Source organism: Hippopotamus amphibius, chromosome 11 (genome assembly GCF_030028045.1).
Source record: "Hippopotamus amphibius kiboko isolate mHipAmp2 chromosome 11, mHipAmp2.hap2, whole genome shotgun sequence".
Lineage (NCBI taxonomy): Eukaryota > Metazoa > Chordata > Mammalia > Artiodactyla > Hippopotamidae > Hippopotamus > Hippopotamus amphibius.
Window position 1 is genome coordinate 88,306,905 of NC_080196.1, and position 16,881 is coordinate 88,323,785.

The 16,881-nt window shown below is 38.1% G+C and overlaps 1 protein-coding gene across 8 annotated transcripts in view; it reads right to left on the reverse strand.

The window, feature by feature from the left end:
* The window catches only part of PIAS2 (protein inhibitor of activated STAT 2), a 96,751-nt gene extending 81,942 nt beyond the window's left edge, over positions 1-14,809 (reverse strand). For 4 of the 8 annotated variants that reach the window (XR_009047934.1, XR_009047933.1, XR_009047935.1 and 1 more), the window contains exon 1: positions 2,769-3,158. Coding sequence is in view for 4 of the 8 variants with exons in the window: in XM_057698369.1 (XP_057554352.1) it covers positions 2,769-2,954 (186 nt within the window). In the remaining 4 variants the exon portion in view is untranslated. Of the gene's footprint in view, positions 1-2,768; positions 3,160-4,987; positions 5,077-14,590 lie in introns of those variants that run through there. The other 4 variants (XM_057698371.1, XM_057698370.1, XM_057698367.1 and 1 more) reach the window with 4 other exon arrangements.
* Between the last annotated feature and the right edge of the window lie 2,072 nt (positions 14,810-16,881).

Genomic DNA, 16,881 nt, shown 5'->3' on the forward strand with positions numbered 1-16,881 from the left:
AAGAATTGACACCAATTCTACATAATTTCTTCTAGAAAAGAGAGTATGAGAGAAGACTTCCAAATTCATTTTATGAAGCCACTATTATCCTGATACCAAAACCAAACAAAGACAGAACAAAAAATAAAACTACAAACTAACATCCTTCATGAATACAGATGCTAAAATATTTAAAGTAGGGCTTCCTAGGTGGCGCAGTGGTTAAGAATCTGCCTGCCAATGCAGGTTACATAGGTTTGATCCCTGCTCCAGGAAGATCCCACATGCCGCAGAGCAACTAAGCCTGTGTGCCAATAAATAAATAAATAAATAAATAAAATATTTAAAGTATTAGCAAATAGAATTCAGCAGTATATAAAAAGAATTAACACTAAGGCCAATCAAGGTGTTTATTCCAGGGATACAAAGTTGGGTCAATGTTTGAAATCAGTGAAGTATGCCATATTAACAGCTAAAAAAGAAAACCACATTTTATATATACATTATTATATATATTAACATATATAATACATATTATTCATATACACTTTATTTTATACATATATAAAACGTGATTTTATATGTATTATATATATTAATATAATACATACATTAATGAAGACAACATACATATTGCTTTACTATATTGTCTTATATACATAAAATACACTTTATACATATTAATGTATATATAATATATATTAATGAAGACAAAAAGCATTTGACAAATTCAATACCCACACATAAAAATTCTCAGAAAAAATAGGAATAGAAGAGAACCCCAACTTGACAGAAAGCATCTACAAAAAAATCTAGAGCTAACATAATGGTGAAAGACTGAATGCTTCCCCCTATGATTTGGAATGAGACAAGGATGTGATGGAAGTGCTAGCTAGAGGAATAAGACAAGAAAAAGAAGATATAGGGGTTGAAAAAATAAAAAAACCCACCTGTATTTGCAGATCCTGAGGAATCTGCAAAACTACTAGACTAATAACTGAGTTCAGCAAGGTCACAGGATACAAAACTAACACACAAGTACCAATCACATCTCTATATGCTAACAAAGAACATGTGGAAACAAATTAAAAACACAGCACTAGTCATAATCACTCCAAGGAAAATGAAAATACTCGTTTAAAATTATAACAAAACACATATAAGATTGGTTTGCTGAAAACTACAAAACACTAAAGAAAGAAGTCTAAAAAAACCTAAATAAATGGATTCTTTGTGGATTGGAAGACTCAACAAAATATCATTTCAATCTTCCCTACACTGATACACAGATTTAACACAATTCCTACCCAGATCTCACGAAGACATTTTATGGATATAGGTGAGATTATTCTTAAATTTATACAGAAAGGCAAAGGAACTAGAAGAGTTAAAACAATTTTGAAAAAGATTAGAGAAAGAAGAATCTGCCTATCCCATTTCACCTTAGCTCAGTAATCAAGACTGTATGTAGTATTAGCAGAGAAATAGACATAGAGGTTAAAGGAACATAACAGAGAACCCAGAAACAGACCTACATATACATGCTCGAATAGTTTTTGGCAAAAGTGCAGAAGTAATTCAGTGGTGGAAAGACAGCTTTTCAACAAATGGTGCCGGAGTAACTGCACATTCATAGACCAAAATATGAACTTTCACCTCATCTCACGTTTTATACAAAAAATAACTCCAAATGGATCACATGCTTAATGTTAGAATAAAGCTGCAAAACTTAGAGAAAAAAACATAGAAAAAAATATTCAAGATCTAGGGCTGGGAATTCCCTCGTGGTCCAGTGGTTGAGAGTCTGCCTTCCAATGCAAGGGGCACAGATTCAACCCCTGGTCTGGGAACTAAGATCCCACATGCTGCAGGGCAACTAAGCCTGTGCACCACAATTAGTGAGCACGCAGACCACAACTAGAGAGCCCGTGTACCACAACTAGAGAGAAGCCTGCACACCGCAGCAGGTGATTCTGCATGTAACAACGAAGATCCCACGTGCTGCAAACTAAAATCCAACACGGCCAGAGCTAAAATAAATAAACAAATATTAAAAAAAAAAAATCTAGGACTAAGCAGTGTTCTTAGACTTGACACTCAAAGCAAGACTCACAAAAGGAATAACGATAATATACTGAACTTCACTAAAACTGAAAACTTATGCCCTTGCATATGCCCTGTTAAAAGGATGAAAAAACATTTCAACAAAGGACTGCTGCCGTAAAATCGTCTTGGCAGTGGATTCGTGATCTCCGAAGGAAAAGAATTTCTCCTCGGGATCAATGACAAGTCGCTCAGGCATAAGAAACAGAGGAACAGTTTATTAAGAAGAGAGTACAACATCTTCTGGCACAGACACAAAAAGAGGACAAAGAAAGACTCAAAAACAGATTATAAGTCCCATGATTATGTACCTTTTTCTAGGAGTTAATCAGCACAAACATTCAAATAATCATCAAAGAGCTTTACAATTCAATGAGTGCTTCCCTGCATATGTTAACTACTACCAGGGGTCATAAATTCCAATGGAATGTATACAGCTGGGCCCATAAATTTTTCCTAACTTGATTTTTTTTCTTGCTTAATCTTATCAGGACTAGTATCTAGAATACATCTAGAACTCCTCTCAAAACTCAATAGAAAAAAAAAACCCAAATAGAAAAAAGGACAAGATATTTCATCAATGGGGATATACAGATGAAAAATAAGCAAATGAAAATATGTTCAGAATCATTAGCCATTAGGGGAGTGCAAATTAAAACCTAACTAACATATCACTAGATACATACCAGAATGGCTAAAATCAAAAACAGTGATAACACCATATGCTGGCAAGGATGCAGAGAAACTGGATCACTCCACACATTGTTGGTAGGCATGTAAAATGGTACAGCTACTCTGGAAAATAGTTTGGCAAGTTCTTTAAAAACTATTACACAATAATAATACAACCCAGCAATTGCACTCCTGGGCATTTATCCCAAAGAAATGAAAACTTACATTAAAACAAAAAACAAAAAAAAAAACCCTATGCACAAATCTTCACAGCACTTTTATTCATAATAGCCACAAACTGTAAACAACCCAGCTGTCTTTCAACAGGTACATGGTTAAACAAATCCATACCATGGACTACTACTTGCAATAAGAAAGGATGACCTACTGATACATTTAACAACATGCATGAATTTCTAGAGAATGATGCTGAGTGGAAAAAAACAAACCCAAAAGGTAACAAACCGTACAAGTTCATTTATGTAACATTCTTGAAATGACAAAATCACAGAAATGAAGAACAAATAAGTGGGTCCCAGAGATTAATAGGATGGAAAAGGAAATGGGTATGGCTATAAAAATAATAACATGAGGAATCCTTGTGGTGATGGAAAGGGTCTGTATCTTGTGTCAATATCAATACCCTGGCTGTGATATTGTACTACAGTTTTGCAAGACATTATCAACGGGGGAAACAAAGACCAACACTATTACAGCAAATTATTTTTTAAATTCAACAGCAGGACATTCACAAGAGATAAAACTAAAATAAAAGAACACAAAAATGTAGGGGAAGGAGGAATTTTAAAAATCAGGCAAAACTAGTGGACCAAAAACAAAATGAATAATAGGTATGTATGTTAATATCAAACAGTAGTATGTAATACAAAAAGCATTACTAAACATAAAGACTCACTACACAGAGTAAAAGTTTCCACTCAACAGCAATGTATCATGAATTTAAATTTTCATGTACTAGAACAATTTTTAAATGTATTTTAAAAATTGATGGAAACTGAAAAAATAATTCTAGTAAAAGACTAACATACATCTGCTCTCTTAAGAAACAAAGATATAAGATTTGAACAACAGAATTAACAAGCCTAACTACTGAAATATATAAATCTTTGCACGAACAACTGGAAAATACACATTCTCTTCAAATACAAAAAACTGACCACAGTCTCAACAGATTTCAAAAGACTGTATCATACAGATCATGCTGCCTAACCACAATTACAAATCAATAACCAAATAAACTAAAGGAACTCCCATATGTTGGGAAATAAAACTTTTAAATAACTCATAAATTGAAGAATCCATCTCTTGTGTGACGCAGGGAAAGCAAATACATAGAAATTCATGATCTTAAATGCCTGTCAAAATGCTGAAAATGAATAACGTGTCCAACTTAAGAAATTAGAAAAAGAATAGAAATAAACCCAAGGAAAGTATAAAGGAAAGAAAGAACAGAAATTAACCAGGGGGAGGATACATTAAAAAGCATAAAAAAGACAAAAACCTGATTCTTTGAACAGCTTTTTAAAACTGGCACTTTTAACTTTTCAAACTCATCAAGAAAAAGGCAGCATTTTAAAAAAAAAGGCAAAAGAATATTAATTACAAAATAAGAGACTAACAATTTTATGCCATAAATTCAAGAACGTAGATGAAATGGACAACTGTCTATAAAAGTATAACCTACCAAAACCAGTTTGAAAATTGAAAATATGAGCAATCGTATAATGAAAGTGATAGAATCAGTGATTAAGATGTGTCCCACAAAGAAAACAGTAACAATTCTACAAGGGAGTTCTACCAAACACTCAAGAAACAAATCATCCTAATCCTACATAAACTCCTCCAGAAGACACAGGGAAAGTATATACATATATTTTTAATTATAGGTCAATATTACTCATTATTATAGACAAAAATCCTACATTAACTATATTCAAACTGAGTCCAATAATGGAAAAAAGGGACAGACCAGGGTTGACTTTATACTTGAAACACAAGGTTGGTTTAAATATTAGAAAATCAATGTATTTCACCATGTTAACAGGTTACAGAAGAAAAATATATGATCTTCTCAGAAGATGCAGAAAAAGCTTTTGATAAAATTCAACATCCATTTGCTTTTCTTTTTAATTAGCAAGCTAGTAATAGAAAGGAAAATCCTTAACCTGAAAAGATTATCTGCAATAAACCTACAGCAAGCATCATACTTAACTGTGAAACTCTGAAAGCATTCCCTTTAAAATCAGGAACAAGATCAGGATGCCCCCATCACCGCTTCTATTCAACACTGTACTGGAGATCCTAGCCAGCACATTAAGACAAGAAAAAGAAAGAAAAAAAAAAGCATAAGAATTGGAAAGGAGGAAACAAAGAAGTCATTATTCACAGATAGAACTGTCTACACAAAAAATCCAAAAGAATTCTATACACAATTTATCACAGTTAGAAGGATAGCAAGGTTGTTATACAAAGTCAAATTGTATTTCTATACACCACCAAGGTAGAGAATATAATTTCAAAAGATACCATTAATGATTTGACACAAAAATAAGGTACCTAGAAATAAAGCTAACAAAATATTTGCAATAGTTTAGTTGAAGAAAATTATAAAACTCTATTGAAAGAGACTGTAAAAGACCTAAATAAATGGATATTACAATGTTCACTGGCTTGCAAATTCAATACACTTCCCATCAAAATGTACACAACTTCCCGTTGTGTGTGTTTATCTACATAACCTTAAAAAATGATTCCAGAATTATATGGAGGAGCAAACCACCAAGAAGTTCCTTGAAGAAGCACAAGGCAGGAGATACTGGCCTACTTCTGTGTCCCTCAATGACTGACTAGATGGTTTCACACCAATCCTCCCTATGAAAACTTTAAAAACTGAACATAATATAAAAAACATCTCTTTGAAGAACCACTACAAAGGCAGCAAGAACCTAGGAGGTCAAGACTGTGGAAAGAAGGGAAGCCTAGAAAATGGAGTCTAACATTTGATGCCTCTTTTCCCCTGGAGATATCTGCCAATGGAAAAAGGGCAACGGGTGAGTTAAGAAATCAAACAGAACTTTGAATAGATGGATACGGCTGGGAAAACGAGAAGATATTTGTAAAATAAACTCCTACAAATCAGTATGAAAAATACCCAATATAAAAATGGATAAAAGACTTGACAAGTCACCTCACAAAAGACATCCAAATGACCAATAAGTATATTACAAGGGGCTTAACATCATTACTCATTGGGGAATTCAAACTAAAACCACTAAACATCCACCAAAAGGTCTAAAATTAAAAGGATGGACAGGAAAGGACAAGGAGCAACTGGAACTCTATTATTTTGCTAGTGGAAAGGAATGGACAAAAAACCACAACCACAAACAACAATATGGATAAATCTCACAAACATATCTGAGAGAAAAAAGTGAGACACAAAAAATATATAAATAATATAGTTCCATTTATATGAGACTCAAAAAATAGGCAAAATTAGTCTAAGATGTTAAATTCTGGCCAGTAGGTATCTTTAAGAAGGAGGAGGTTAGTAACCGGGAGAGGACTCAAGGGAACTCTCTAGAGTGCTAGTAATGTTCTATTTCTTGACCTGCATGTGGTTATATTGAGAAAATTCATCCAGCAGTACTCTCATGATCTGTGTACTTTCTATACATATATATGCCCTACAGCAATAGAAGTTTGTTTTTATGGAAGATGTTATAAACTTACAGTAATTAAAACAATGTGAAGGTGCTGTTAGACTAAGAGACTAGAGTCCAGAAAGTATAGATAGATTCAATTGTAGAACTATTACAAATCAGTAAGAAATAAATTTAAAAAAAAAAATTAGTAAAAACATGTGCAAAAAAAAATGAATAGAATCTCAAAAGAGGGAAGAACATGTTAATCAGCACAGTAAAAGATGCTCAAACTCACTAGTAAAAGGAAAAAATTGAAAACTAAAAAGTGATACTTTATACTCCCTGGCAGAAACTTTTAAAGTCTGATAAAACTAAGTATTATCAAGAAAGCTAAGCAATGAAAACCTCTGCGTTATTGGAGGGAGCAAATACTGATATAATCCTCTTTGGAAAATAATCTGGCATTATCCACTATTGCTGAAGATGCAAATACCCTGAAGTTCCAGCAATGCAATGCTATTCCTAGAATTTCTACAGTGAAACATACTGTATTAAATATTCACATTAAATGAGATCGATAAAGATTATAAATAGCATCATATCAATGCAGATTAAGTTTGTTCACCAAGTTTTGTTTTTTTGGTTTTTGTTACTGCATTTTCAGAGCTTTTTGGATTTCAGAAGTGTAGATAAGGGGGGAAAAGGAAACTACACAAACTTCTAACAAGAATGAATAAACAGGTATTTATATAATGGAAACTCAAAAATAATGATAAACCAAAACACCCCAAATACATACAGCATTATTCAATTTGCATAAAATTTTAAAACACACACACACCAAAAAATTTGTACATAAAATACATGATTTATATATATATAATTATATGTATCTATATAATGTGGATATGCTCAGGGAAGGGCACCCTGCTGACCTGATGAACTACTTCTTAACTTGGATGGTGAGCACATGTATGTTTATTTACCTACATCTTACCTGTTACAATCTTTTGTAACTATTAAATAAATTAAATATTTAAAATTTTTAAATTAGCATAATATACCCAAATATCTAAACCACTATTAACCACTACCAATTCAAAGAACTGACTCAAGAGAACTTTTTGAAGGAATTAGTATCCTAAGAGAGTTCAAGGTATTTTCCCCCATAAATCAAGGACAGGTTGCTGTTTTTAAAAAAGGAGAGGAGGGCTTCCTAGGTGGCACAGTGGTTAAGAATCCGCCTGCCAATGCAGGGGACACGAGTTTGATCCCTGCTCTAGGAAGATCCCACATGCTGAGGAGCAACTAAACCCGTGAGCCACAACTATTGAGCCCACGTGCTGCAACTACTGAAGCCCACGCGCCTAGAGCCCGTGCTCTGCAACAACAGAAGCCACGGCAATGAGGAGCCTGCACACCACAACAAACAGTAGCCACCGCTCGCTGAAACTAGAAAAAGCCCGTGTGCAGCAACGAAGACCCAACACAGCCAATAAATTAATTAATTAAAAAAAAAAGTTTAAAAGTGATTTTCATGAGCTTTCCACAATCAAGCCTCGCTCTATTGCATTTCTCCTTTAAGAAGCCCAGGTTTAACAACACAGAAGTTCCTCTACTGCTCCACACTACTTGGTTTTATAGTAACAAATATTTATATCAGAACACGTTACAAATGCTGGTTATTAGTATTCAGTTTCTAGAATCTTCCTGTATAAGTACAGAGAAGTTTAGAAGAGTCATAAACCGTAATATAAATGCTATAAATCTCAACAACGTAATATCAATAGAAAATGAAGGCTAGAATAGGGAAGAAGGTTGGAGGCAGAGAAACAAAGGGGAAAGGATGGGTGCTAAATCCTCTGTAAGATTGGGAACTAAAGAGATAGTGTCTAAAATTGTTAAATCAAGAAACAGAAATTTAACTATTACAAGAAGTTTAAAATAATCAACAGCAGAATTAGGAAAAAGAATGTAACTGGTAGAAATCAAAGTGCTAGGGCAGGTAGAAAACAAAATGACTTAAATTTCTCATTTACTAGAGAGTCAAGCAACAGGTACTGTTTATAGAGTTGAAAGAAAAATCAAAATATAGAAAGATATGCTTTGAGTTTTAGAATTAACCTAAAAAAACTAAGACAAAAACCTACATTTAAGGCAGTTATACTGAAAACTTTTACTTTTCTTTTTGAATTTTTCAAAGGAACATTCATTTAAAACAAAAGAATGAAAGAAAGAAAAAGATAAAGACACAAGAAAGTTTAAAATATTAAAGCCATTTCCAGATTGGGGGAAAAAAGGTCAAATAATTTGTCTAAGGATATACAAATGAAAATCATGCATCCCCAATGCTAGTATCAAAAAACAAAACAAAGCAAAACAAAACAAAAAAACAACCTTCTGTAGCATAATCTAGATCTGCTTTTAACTGACTTGTATGAATAACCAAATGGAGAGCTCTGAATAGCTATGTTAAGTTCATATTATTCTCTGCAAAGTCACACACACACAAAAATCTTTGTTTCAAACCATTTTTCCAAAAAGTCTAGAGAAATGGCCATGTTACTAGGGGGTTTAAAATGAACATTCATAGAGGACAGTTTGCACTGATACCAACTGAATTCCACATCACTTTTACTTCAACTTCAATTCAACTGTGAATTGCTTAAATTCAGATACCTGAATAAAAACAGACTAGCTGTCAAGACAACTCAATATAGAAAGAATCGTCTTTTCAACAAATAGTTCTGGAAAAACTGGATAACCACATGCAAAGGAAGCTGTAGCTCTACCTGACACCATAAAAAAAAATTACCTCAAAATGGAAAAACAATCTAAATGTAAAAGTTAAAACTATACATACAAGCTCTTAGATGAAAATAGGAATAAATCTTTGACATTGGATAAGGCAATGGTTTCTTAGATTTGACATCAAAAGCACAAGCAACTAAAGAAAAAAACAGGTAAAATTAAAAATATCTGTGCTTCAAAGTACACTATCAAAAAAGTGAAAGAGTCCATAAAAAGAAAGAAAATATTTGAAAACTGTATCTCTGACAAAGAACTTATATCTGGAATATAAAAAGAACATAAACAGTTATTTAAAAAAAAGAGCAAATAATCCAATTAAAAAATGGACAAAAGGTTTGAATACATATTTCTCCAAAGAAGATATACAAACGGCCAATAAGCACATGAAAATATGCTCAACGTCATTAGTCATCAGGGAAGTGCAAACCAAAACCTCAATGTGATACCACTTCACACCCGCAAGGACAAGGATGTGGAGAAATTAAAACCCTTATACACTGCTGGTGGGAATGAAAAATGGTGTAGCAGTTGGAAAAGAGTTGAGCAGCTCCTCAAAAACTTAAACATGGAGTTACCACATGATCCAGGAATTCCACTCCTAGGTATCTGTCCAAGAGAAGCGAAAACACATGTCCACATAAAACTTATACACTTGTAAATGAATGTACACACCAGTCAAAAAGTGAAAATCACCTAAATGTACATACACTCATGAATGGATAAACAAAATGTGGTATATTCCATACAATGCAATATTATTCAGCCATAAAAAAGAATGAAGTACTGATACATCTACAAGAATGAACCTGAAAAGATTATGTTAAATGAAAGAAACCAGACACAAAAGGCCACTTGTAAGATTTTATTTCTATGAAATGTACAGAACAGGAAAATCCACAGACAAAGTGGATTAGCAGACGCTAGGGGAAAGAGGGCATAGGCAGTGACTGCTAACCAGCACGGGTTTTCTTTTGGGGTGACGAAAATGTTCTGAAATTCAACAGTGGTGATGAGAATTATATCTCAAGAAAAAAATTTTTAAATAGACTAGCTAAGATCCAATCCAGAAAACCAAAGGCAAAAATGTTGAGAAAAGAGAAACATTTGGAGAATTTAACAGTTAGAAAAATGTCACCATTATCATAAAAAGTATTCATGTTTACCAGACGGAAGGTGCAGACCAAAAGAGCAAACAAACACGAAAATGTCCACTATAGCTAAGAATATCTTGGTTTACTGACTATTAAAAATTATCTATTTCACTTTAAATTAGATATTTGGTTTTGAATGTGCTTTCATAGATGTGATCTCAAATGAAGTCCTCAGAGAAATTTAGATGTTTCTGCTAATAACAGTTTTGAATTATATGCTGAATTCTGTTACATCTATCATATGTATTAGTCGATTTCTTCACCCAATAGCTGGGAGCTCGGAGGAATGAGGACCTCTAACCTCAACACCCTCCTTCCCCATTAACTTCCCATTCTCCCTCTGTATCCCAACAGCATCTAAAGGTACCAGGATGGCAAGCAAGGACCAAACACTCAAACCTTCCAGGCAGAAAATCTTCTATTACAGAATTACTTAAGCCTCTTATTCGATCTTCCGTGTCTGGCTTATCAGTATCTATTAAGAAAGTTATAATCATTGGCTCTTTCACTAGATTCTTGCATACACATTCACTCTCCTTCTCTGACACGCACACAGATAAATTCTCAATGCACAAAAAGAAGGGGATGAGGAACACAGGAGAGAGAGCCTTAAAAAAAAAAGTTACTACAACAGATCCCCCCTCCACTCTTAAACTTGAGAGAAGTCGGAAGAGTGGATTAACCAGGTTAAATTGTAGCTGGGACCTTTTTAAGGACTGCCAGAGGACTGAACCAGTAGCTGTATCAAAATTATGCAATTGGAGGAGACAACAGTAGAAAAGCCACTCTGGTTGAAGAAGAGGTGAGGGACTTCAGACTCCAACTACTCTGCCTCTCTTCCACCACTGTGCTTGGCACTGCTAGAGACTATTTTGGAGGAAGAAAGCAGGGCAGCAGTGACAGAGGTCTAGGCCACCAGACTGTCTGAGCTTGTCCCAGGTTAATTCACAACTAGTTAGTTAATTCACGAACTCCTAACAACATAAATGTTTTAAACAAGCAACCGCTGAACTCAATAATTTCTTCTCTAGCACCTCGAAAGCTTCTAATACATGATGCACTGTCATAATCATCTTTGACTACACAGCCCACAATTTCCCTTCACATAGAACTTACCCCTTCCTTTCCCTCAACCCATCAGAACGATCTTGTGAGTCAGGTTTGTATGATGTGACTCTAACCTCCTGGCTATAGATAATCAGGACAGAAGTGGACCCTCACCTGAGCTCAGCCACTCAGATCCTCTCCCCCTGAAGAACTGAAGAGAGGTGTGCTGGTATTCTCTTGGTCACTAGAACTGAAAGCGGCAAAGTGTAGGGATGCCATATTATGCTGTGACTAGACAAGACCTCTGGTACCGGCCCACTAAGCTGTCTCAAAAACTGAAATTGTCAGGCAGTCTCTTAAGGTTCTACAGGAGTTGCCTCATCAAATAACTCTCCTCCCCCGAGCAAAACAAAGGCACAGGAGTCACTGAAGCACAGCGAGGATGATCTTTCCCAAAATTTCAGACCTCCAGTACAGGCGATGCCAGCAGTAGCCAGCAGTGACCTGCTCCAGTTATACGGGCTCGTAGGAAGTGGCCCTGAGTGATAACGGACAAAGTAGAAGGAAATCCTCTCAGCGGCATTATCAACAGCCAAGTATGCAGCATTCAGGTCAGCAGGCCATTTCTTCTACTGCCAAGAAGTTAGCCAACAAACCAATGCCCATGATTTTTCCTGGTCCTTTAATTTACTTCAGAATATATTCTGAAGAAGAGACCATTTCGTAAACCCTCAACGTTTCTTCCCCTTTTCCTTCTTTCTAATTAGATTTCTAGTCAGTTATCCAGTTTTCCCTACAATACTATATGTCACATAAGCAGGGCATTATCATTCAATTTAATTCACAGAGTGCAGGATGATAGCTAAGAGCACCACGTGGACCCAAAGGAAACTGAACAGAGCATTATAGTTTAGACTGAGGAGCACCCACTCTAAAGCTAGATCTGAGGTTAAAAATCCCAGGTCTTCCAGTATCGCCGAGCTGTGTGATCTAGGTCAGGTCATTCAACCTCTCTGTGCCTCAATTTTTCATAGAATTGTTGTGAGAACTAAATAACTATATGTATATAAAGTACTTAAACCAGAGCCAAGGATTTAATAAGCACTTTATTATAATGGATATCTGCCATCATCATCACAATGGGGATAGGGGAGAGCTACAGCGCATCTTTAAGTGTAAAGGATGCTACTGAGCAGGTAAGGCAAAAACGGGTGGATAATCCTTTCAGTATCTGCACAGTCCATACCTTCCCCTCCTCTGAAAACTCTCCCAGTTAGTTTCACAACGTGAACTGTGGGGGAGGGGCCATCTTCTAGCAAGAGCAGGGAGAGGCAAAGACAGCTAATTTACAGAAAAAGATGAAGATGACCCACAAAACAAAATGTGAGGGAAGAGAGGGGGGTAAGGGATGGAGACAGAGGTGGGAGGGAAGGGGGAAGCAGTGGGAGACAAAGACAGAAAGAAAATCTTGGTTTCCAACCACTTTCCAGGTTCCTGGTTCCACTCCAACCTAAGCACTGACTGCCCTTTGTGCCCTATATCAATAAATAAATTCTCCACTTTTTATTAAGCTTTGACCAACAACATTTATAAAAGTCTAACACAAGTCTTGAAAAAGTTTTCATCAACAAGAAAATCTCAGAATAGGAAAAGTTACATACATCCTTTACTACACAAAAACTAAGACAATATTGCAGATACAAATAACTACAAACTTCAGTATTCTCAACCCATCCTAAACCTAATGCATTAATTTACACAGGTGAGGCTCAGGCCTGTTGTTTCAAAAGTTCTACAGGTGTCATAAGCTCTACAGCCGAGGCTCAGACATTAACACCCTTACACTTATCAGTATGAACACCCTCTACCTACTATAACGGTTTCCTGTATAAGCTAGCATAGGCCATAAAATGCATTATTATACTTTTCTCTTTACTAGGAATTAAATAATTTTTGAAACAACAGGAGAGAAAATGGCAGGCGTTATTCAAAGTGAAACAATTTACCTTTAGAGCAGAACCATGAATACGTTCTTTTACTTATGTTCACCAAACCAGCCAGGTAACCAGCCAACATCCTTCCCCTCATCCCTTCCCTCTCCAAAAGACAATAATAAACATACAAACTGAATCTTTTACCAGATTTCTCTTTCTTCTTATTCCGAAAAAATAATGCTAACAACACAGCTATGGTTGTGCAAACTGACTGCAGTTAACTTAATTTCAAGTTCCTATTCATCCCTTCTTTGAAGACTATTTTTTTTAAATCAGGGTTTCCGTCCTTAAGTATCCCATTTATGCCGCCAGTAATTCAACAATTATTACAAATTTTTCTTTAAAAATCTGGCTCGTTTACCACAATTTTGTCTCAGTTAACGGCTTTGAAGGTTATCAGCTTCGGGAAAAACACCTTTTCCGTGCTAACCCCAGTACAGCCCATTTCAAACCTCTACTGTACAAAGGTATCAAAAATAAAATTGTGACCTTGTTCTCAAGGCTAGGGAGAAAAAATTTTCAAGTGCATTACGAACTCACAAACCTCATGACAACACGGACTTTGCGGAGTTCTTACCATGCACTAAGAAAATACCAAGGTTTAAGGCCAATCATTGAAAGTAGGGTTGAGGAAGCACTGGTGGGAGGAAGGGGCCTTTCTCGTGACAGATCTGACTAAGCGGTAGCATCACCCATAGAAGACAGAGAATTCCTAAAAGCCACTTCACGTTTCAGAAAACAGCCTCCCACCAAGTGAGTAGCCCGTAGACTTAGGGATGGCCGGACACGTACACCCCTCACGAAGGTTGAAAAACAAATCCTGATGCCCACCTCACCCCTCAAAATAAACAGGGAAGTTGGGTCCCCAAGAGCCCCTCGCGAAAGCGGCCCCGGCCCCCCGCGCCAGGTGTGCGGACCCCTGGCGGGACCCACCAACCGCCTCACCCAGGGCCCCAGGCCCGCCACCCTCGCGCGGCCCGGGCGTCCTCCGCCGCCTCGCTCCCCTCCCCCGCCCGCCCGGGCGCCCGCTCGAACGCGGGCCGGGGCTCGGGGCTCCGCCAACCGGTCCCCGCGAAACCAGAAGGTGGCGGCCGGCGACGCTACGGCTTCCCCGCCTCCCCTCCCCTCCCCCGCGGCCTCCGCTCTCCACTCCCGCGCCCCCGCTTACCCTCAACTCCTCGAAATCCGCCATTTTATACCACCCGCGGGCGCCTCCGCCGCTGCCGCCACAGCACCCCCTCCCGCTGCCACCAACGACACCGCCGCCACCACGGCCGCCGCCGCCGCCGCCTCCAGCACCATCCTGCACTGGGCGCCGCTAAAGACGCCGCGGCCGCCGCCGCTACCGCCGCCGCCGCCTGGCCCGTCACGTGACCGGCGCCGGAGCTCCGCCCCCCGGCGAGCGCGGCCCCGCCCCCTCGTCGCCCCGCCCACCCGGCCCACCGCCTTCCGCCTGCGTCTTCCGCCCGCCCTCCGGGCGCGCGGTTCTTCTTTCGGTTGGCTCTCCGCCCTCTCTCGCGGCCAGCCCGGCCCTGTCGCCGTGCCGCCCTCAGCCTGCGGGTGTCTCCTCTCCCTGGCGCGGAAGAGGTGGCCGGGACTCGTGACGGGAACATTTCGGGAAAATTCTTACGGTGCCCTTCCCCACGGTGGCTGTGGACGGAGGGAGCACCCACACATAAAGGCATCCCCAGAATAGTTGTGGCAGAACAACCTAAATATGGGTGTTGGATAAGCTGTTGTTCTGATCTAATGGTGCAAGGTTGGTGAGACCTCTTTGGATTGCTAATATCTTCAAAGTACTAACCTGGCTGGTTCTTTCTGACTTTGAAGGGCGACTGAATGTCAAGGACTGCAGAGTTAAAAGGGTTGGGGAGGGAAGTTGGAGAAGTGAAATAGGAGAGCACCCAGAAGGGCCCTGATAGAAAGTCGAGGGGTCAGGGAAATCAGATAGCTGGGAAAGATGAAATGTCAGAGGCAGAGAAGATGGAAGTTTCACGGCACCCCTGACGTGCTGACAAAGAATGAGAAGGTGCTGAGCCAAGCTCGTCAAAAAATTCGCTCGACCAAGTCCAGGGTTCAAATTTCCTTTTAGAGGTGGATGGAACCCATTCAAGACACCTAATGTTGATCCCTGGGCCAAGAATAGTTTCCCAATACCTCTTCGCCTAACTCCTGTTCATGTTTCAACTCTCAGTTTGTGTCACTTCTTCAGAAAGACCTTCCCCAAACCCACATGCCCCCATTTTAATTCAAATCGATCTCTGACTTGCTCATAGGACCAGAACCTTTCCTTCCGGATATTTGTCCGTGGTAATTAATTATGTAGGTCTTTGTGTGATTATTATATAAATAATTGTTATCTAACTTTTTTTCTTAAAAATGTTTTTAAACCCACTAGACTGTAATGACTGACAAATGCCTGAAAAACTGGGCCTCCTTTGGGTTTAATGAGTAAAAGAATGAGCAGTATCTAGAGTAGGTTCTAATTATGGCTTTCCACCATTAACTTTCTGGTTTTAGCTTGCTTATTCTTGATCTTGGCTTATTCTTAGGCCTTTATTTCCACCTCAGTAGAGTTTATCATTGTTCAACCGACATTAAGTGAAGGCCAATGTGGGCTAGGAGCTTTAGGGGAATATAAAGATGAGTAGAATACAATACAGCCCTTCAACCAAGGAGCTTAAAACCCATAAGAAGTACCAACATGAACACAAAACTCTAAGAAGTAAAGCCACACTGAGGTTGTTTGAAGTGTTCATTGTAGGGTTGGGTAGCTTGGACTGCAAAGAGTTCGAGATGCTGCCCCAGATTGGCCTAAGCCAATAACAATTAATGTCCTCTTGCCACGGTGATTATATCAGAACTGTACCTATAAATCCAACTACAGGGCATTTCCAGGCCAGTTAGATCAAGTATGGACCCATGCCCCCAAGGGTAGGCAAATCAGGTAGACCAGTAAGTGTCTGGGACATTTATTCAGGAATTAGAGTTGAGGAGACTTTATAGCATGTGGAACACCAGCCATTTTGCTACAAGGAGGGACCAACCTAAGGACCCTCCCATCTCATAGGCAAGAATCACCAAAAAATTTCAGAATTAACTTTGCTACCTACCTCTACTTGTCAGTTTTCTTGAGCCAATACCTTTACTGTTTTAGATAGCTTGAGATAGGCTTTCTATTAGTTGCAACCAAAAGAATTCTGTGATAGGATGCTACTTTGTCTCACAAGGCTAGATTACTAATTGGGCATCTTTTCCAAACTATACTTCCTAATATTCATTCAATATTTGTTTAAAGGAAAGGCTAAATGGTAGGTGGAAAGGAAGTCTCTCTTTACTGTCATAAGCAATTTAGCTCTGGTCCAAATTTGTATACCCTACTCATCAAAAAGAAATCTCTGCACTTACTTGGGCCTAACTTCATTATACTGTGGCATGACATATCCTTGGATGAGAGTG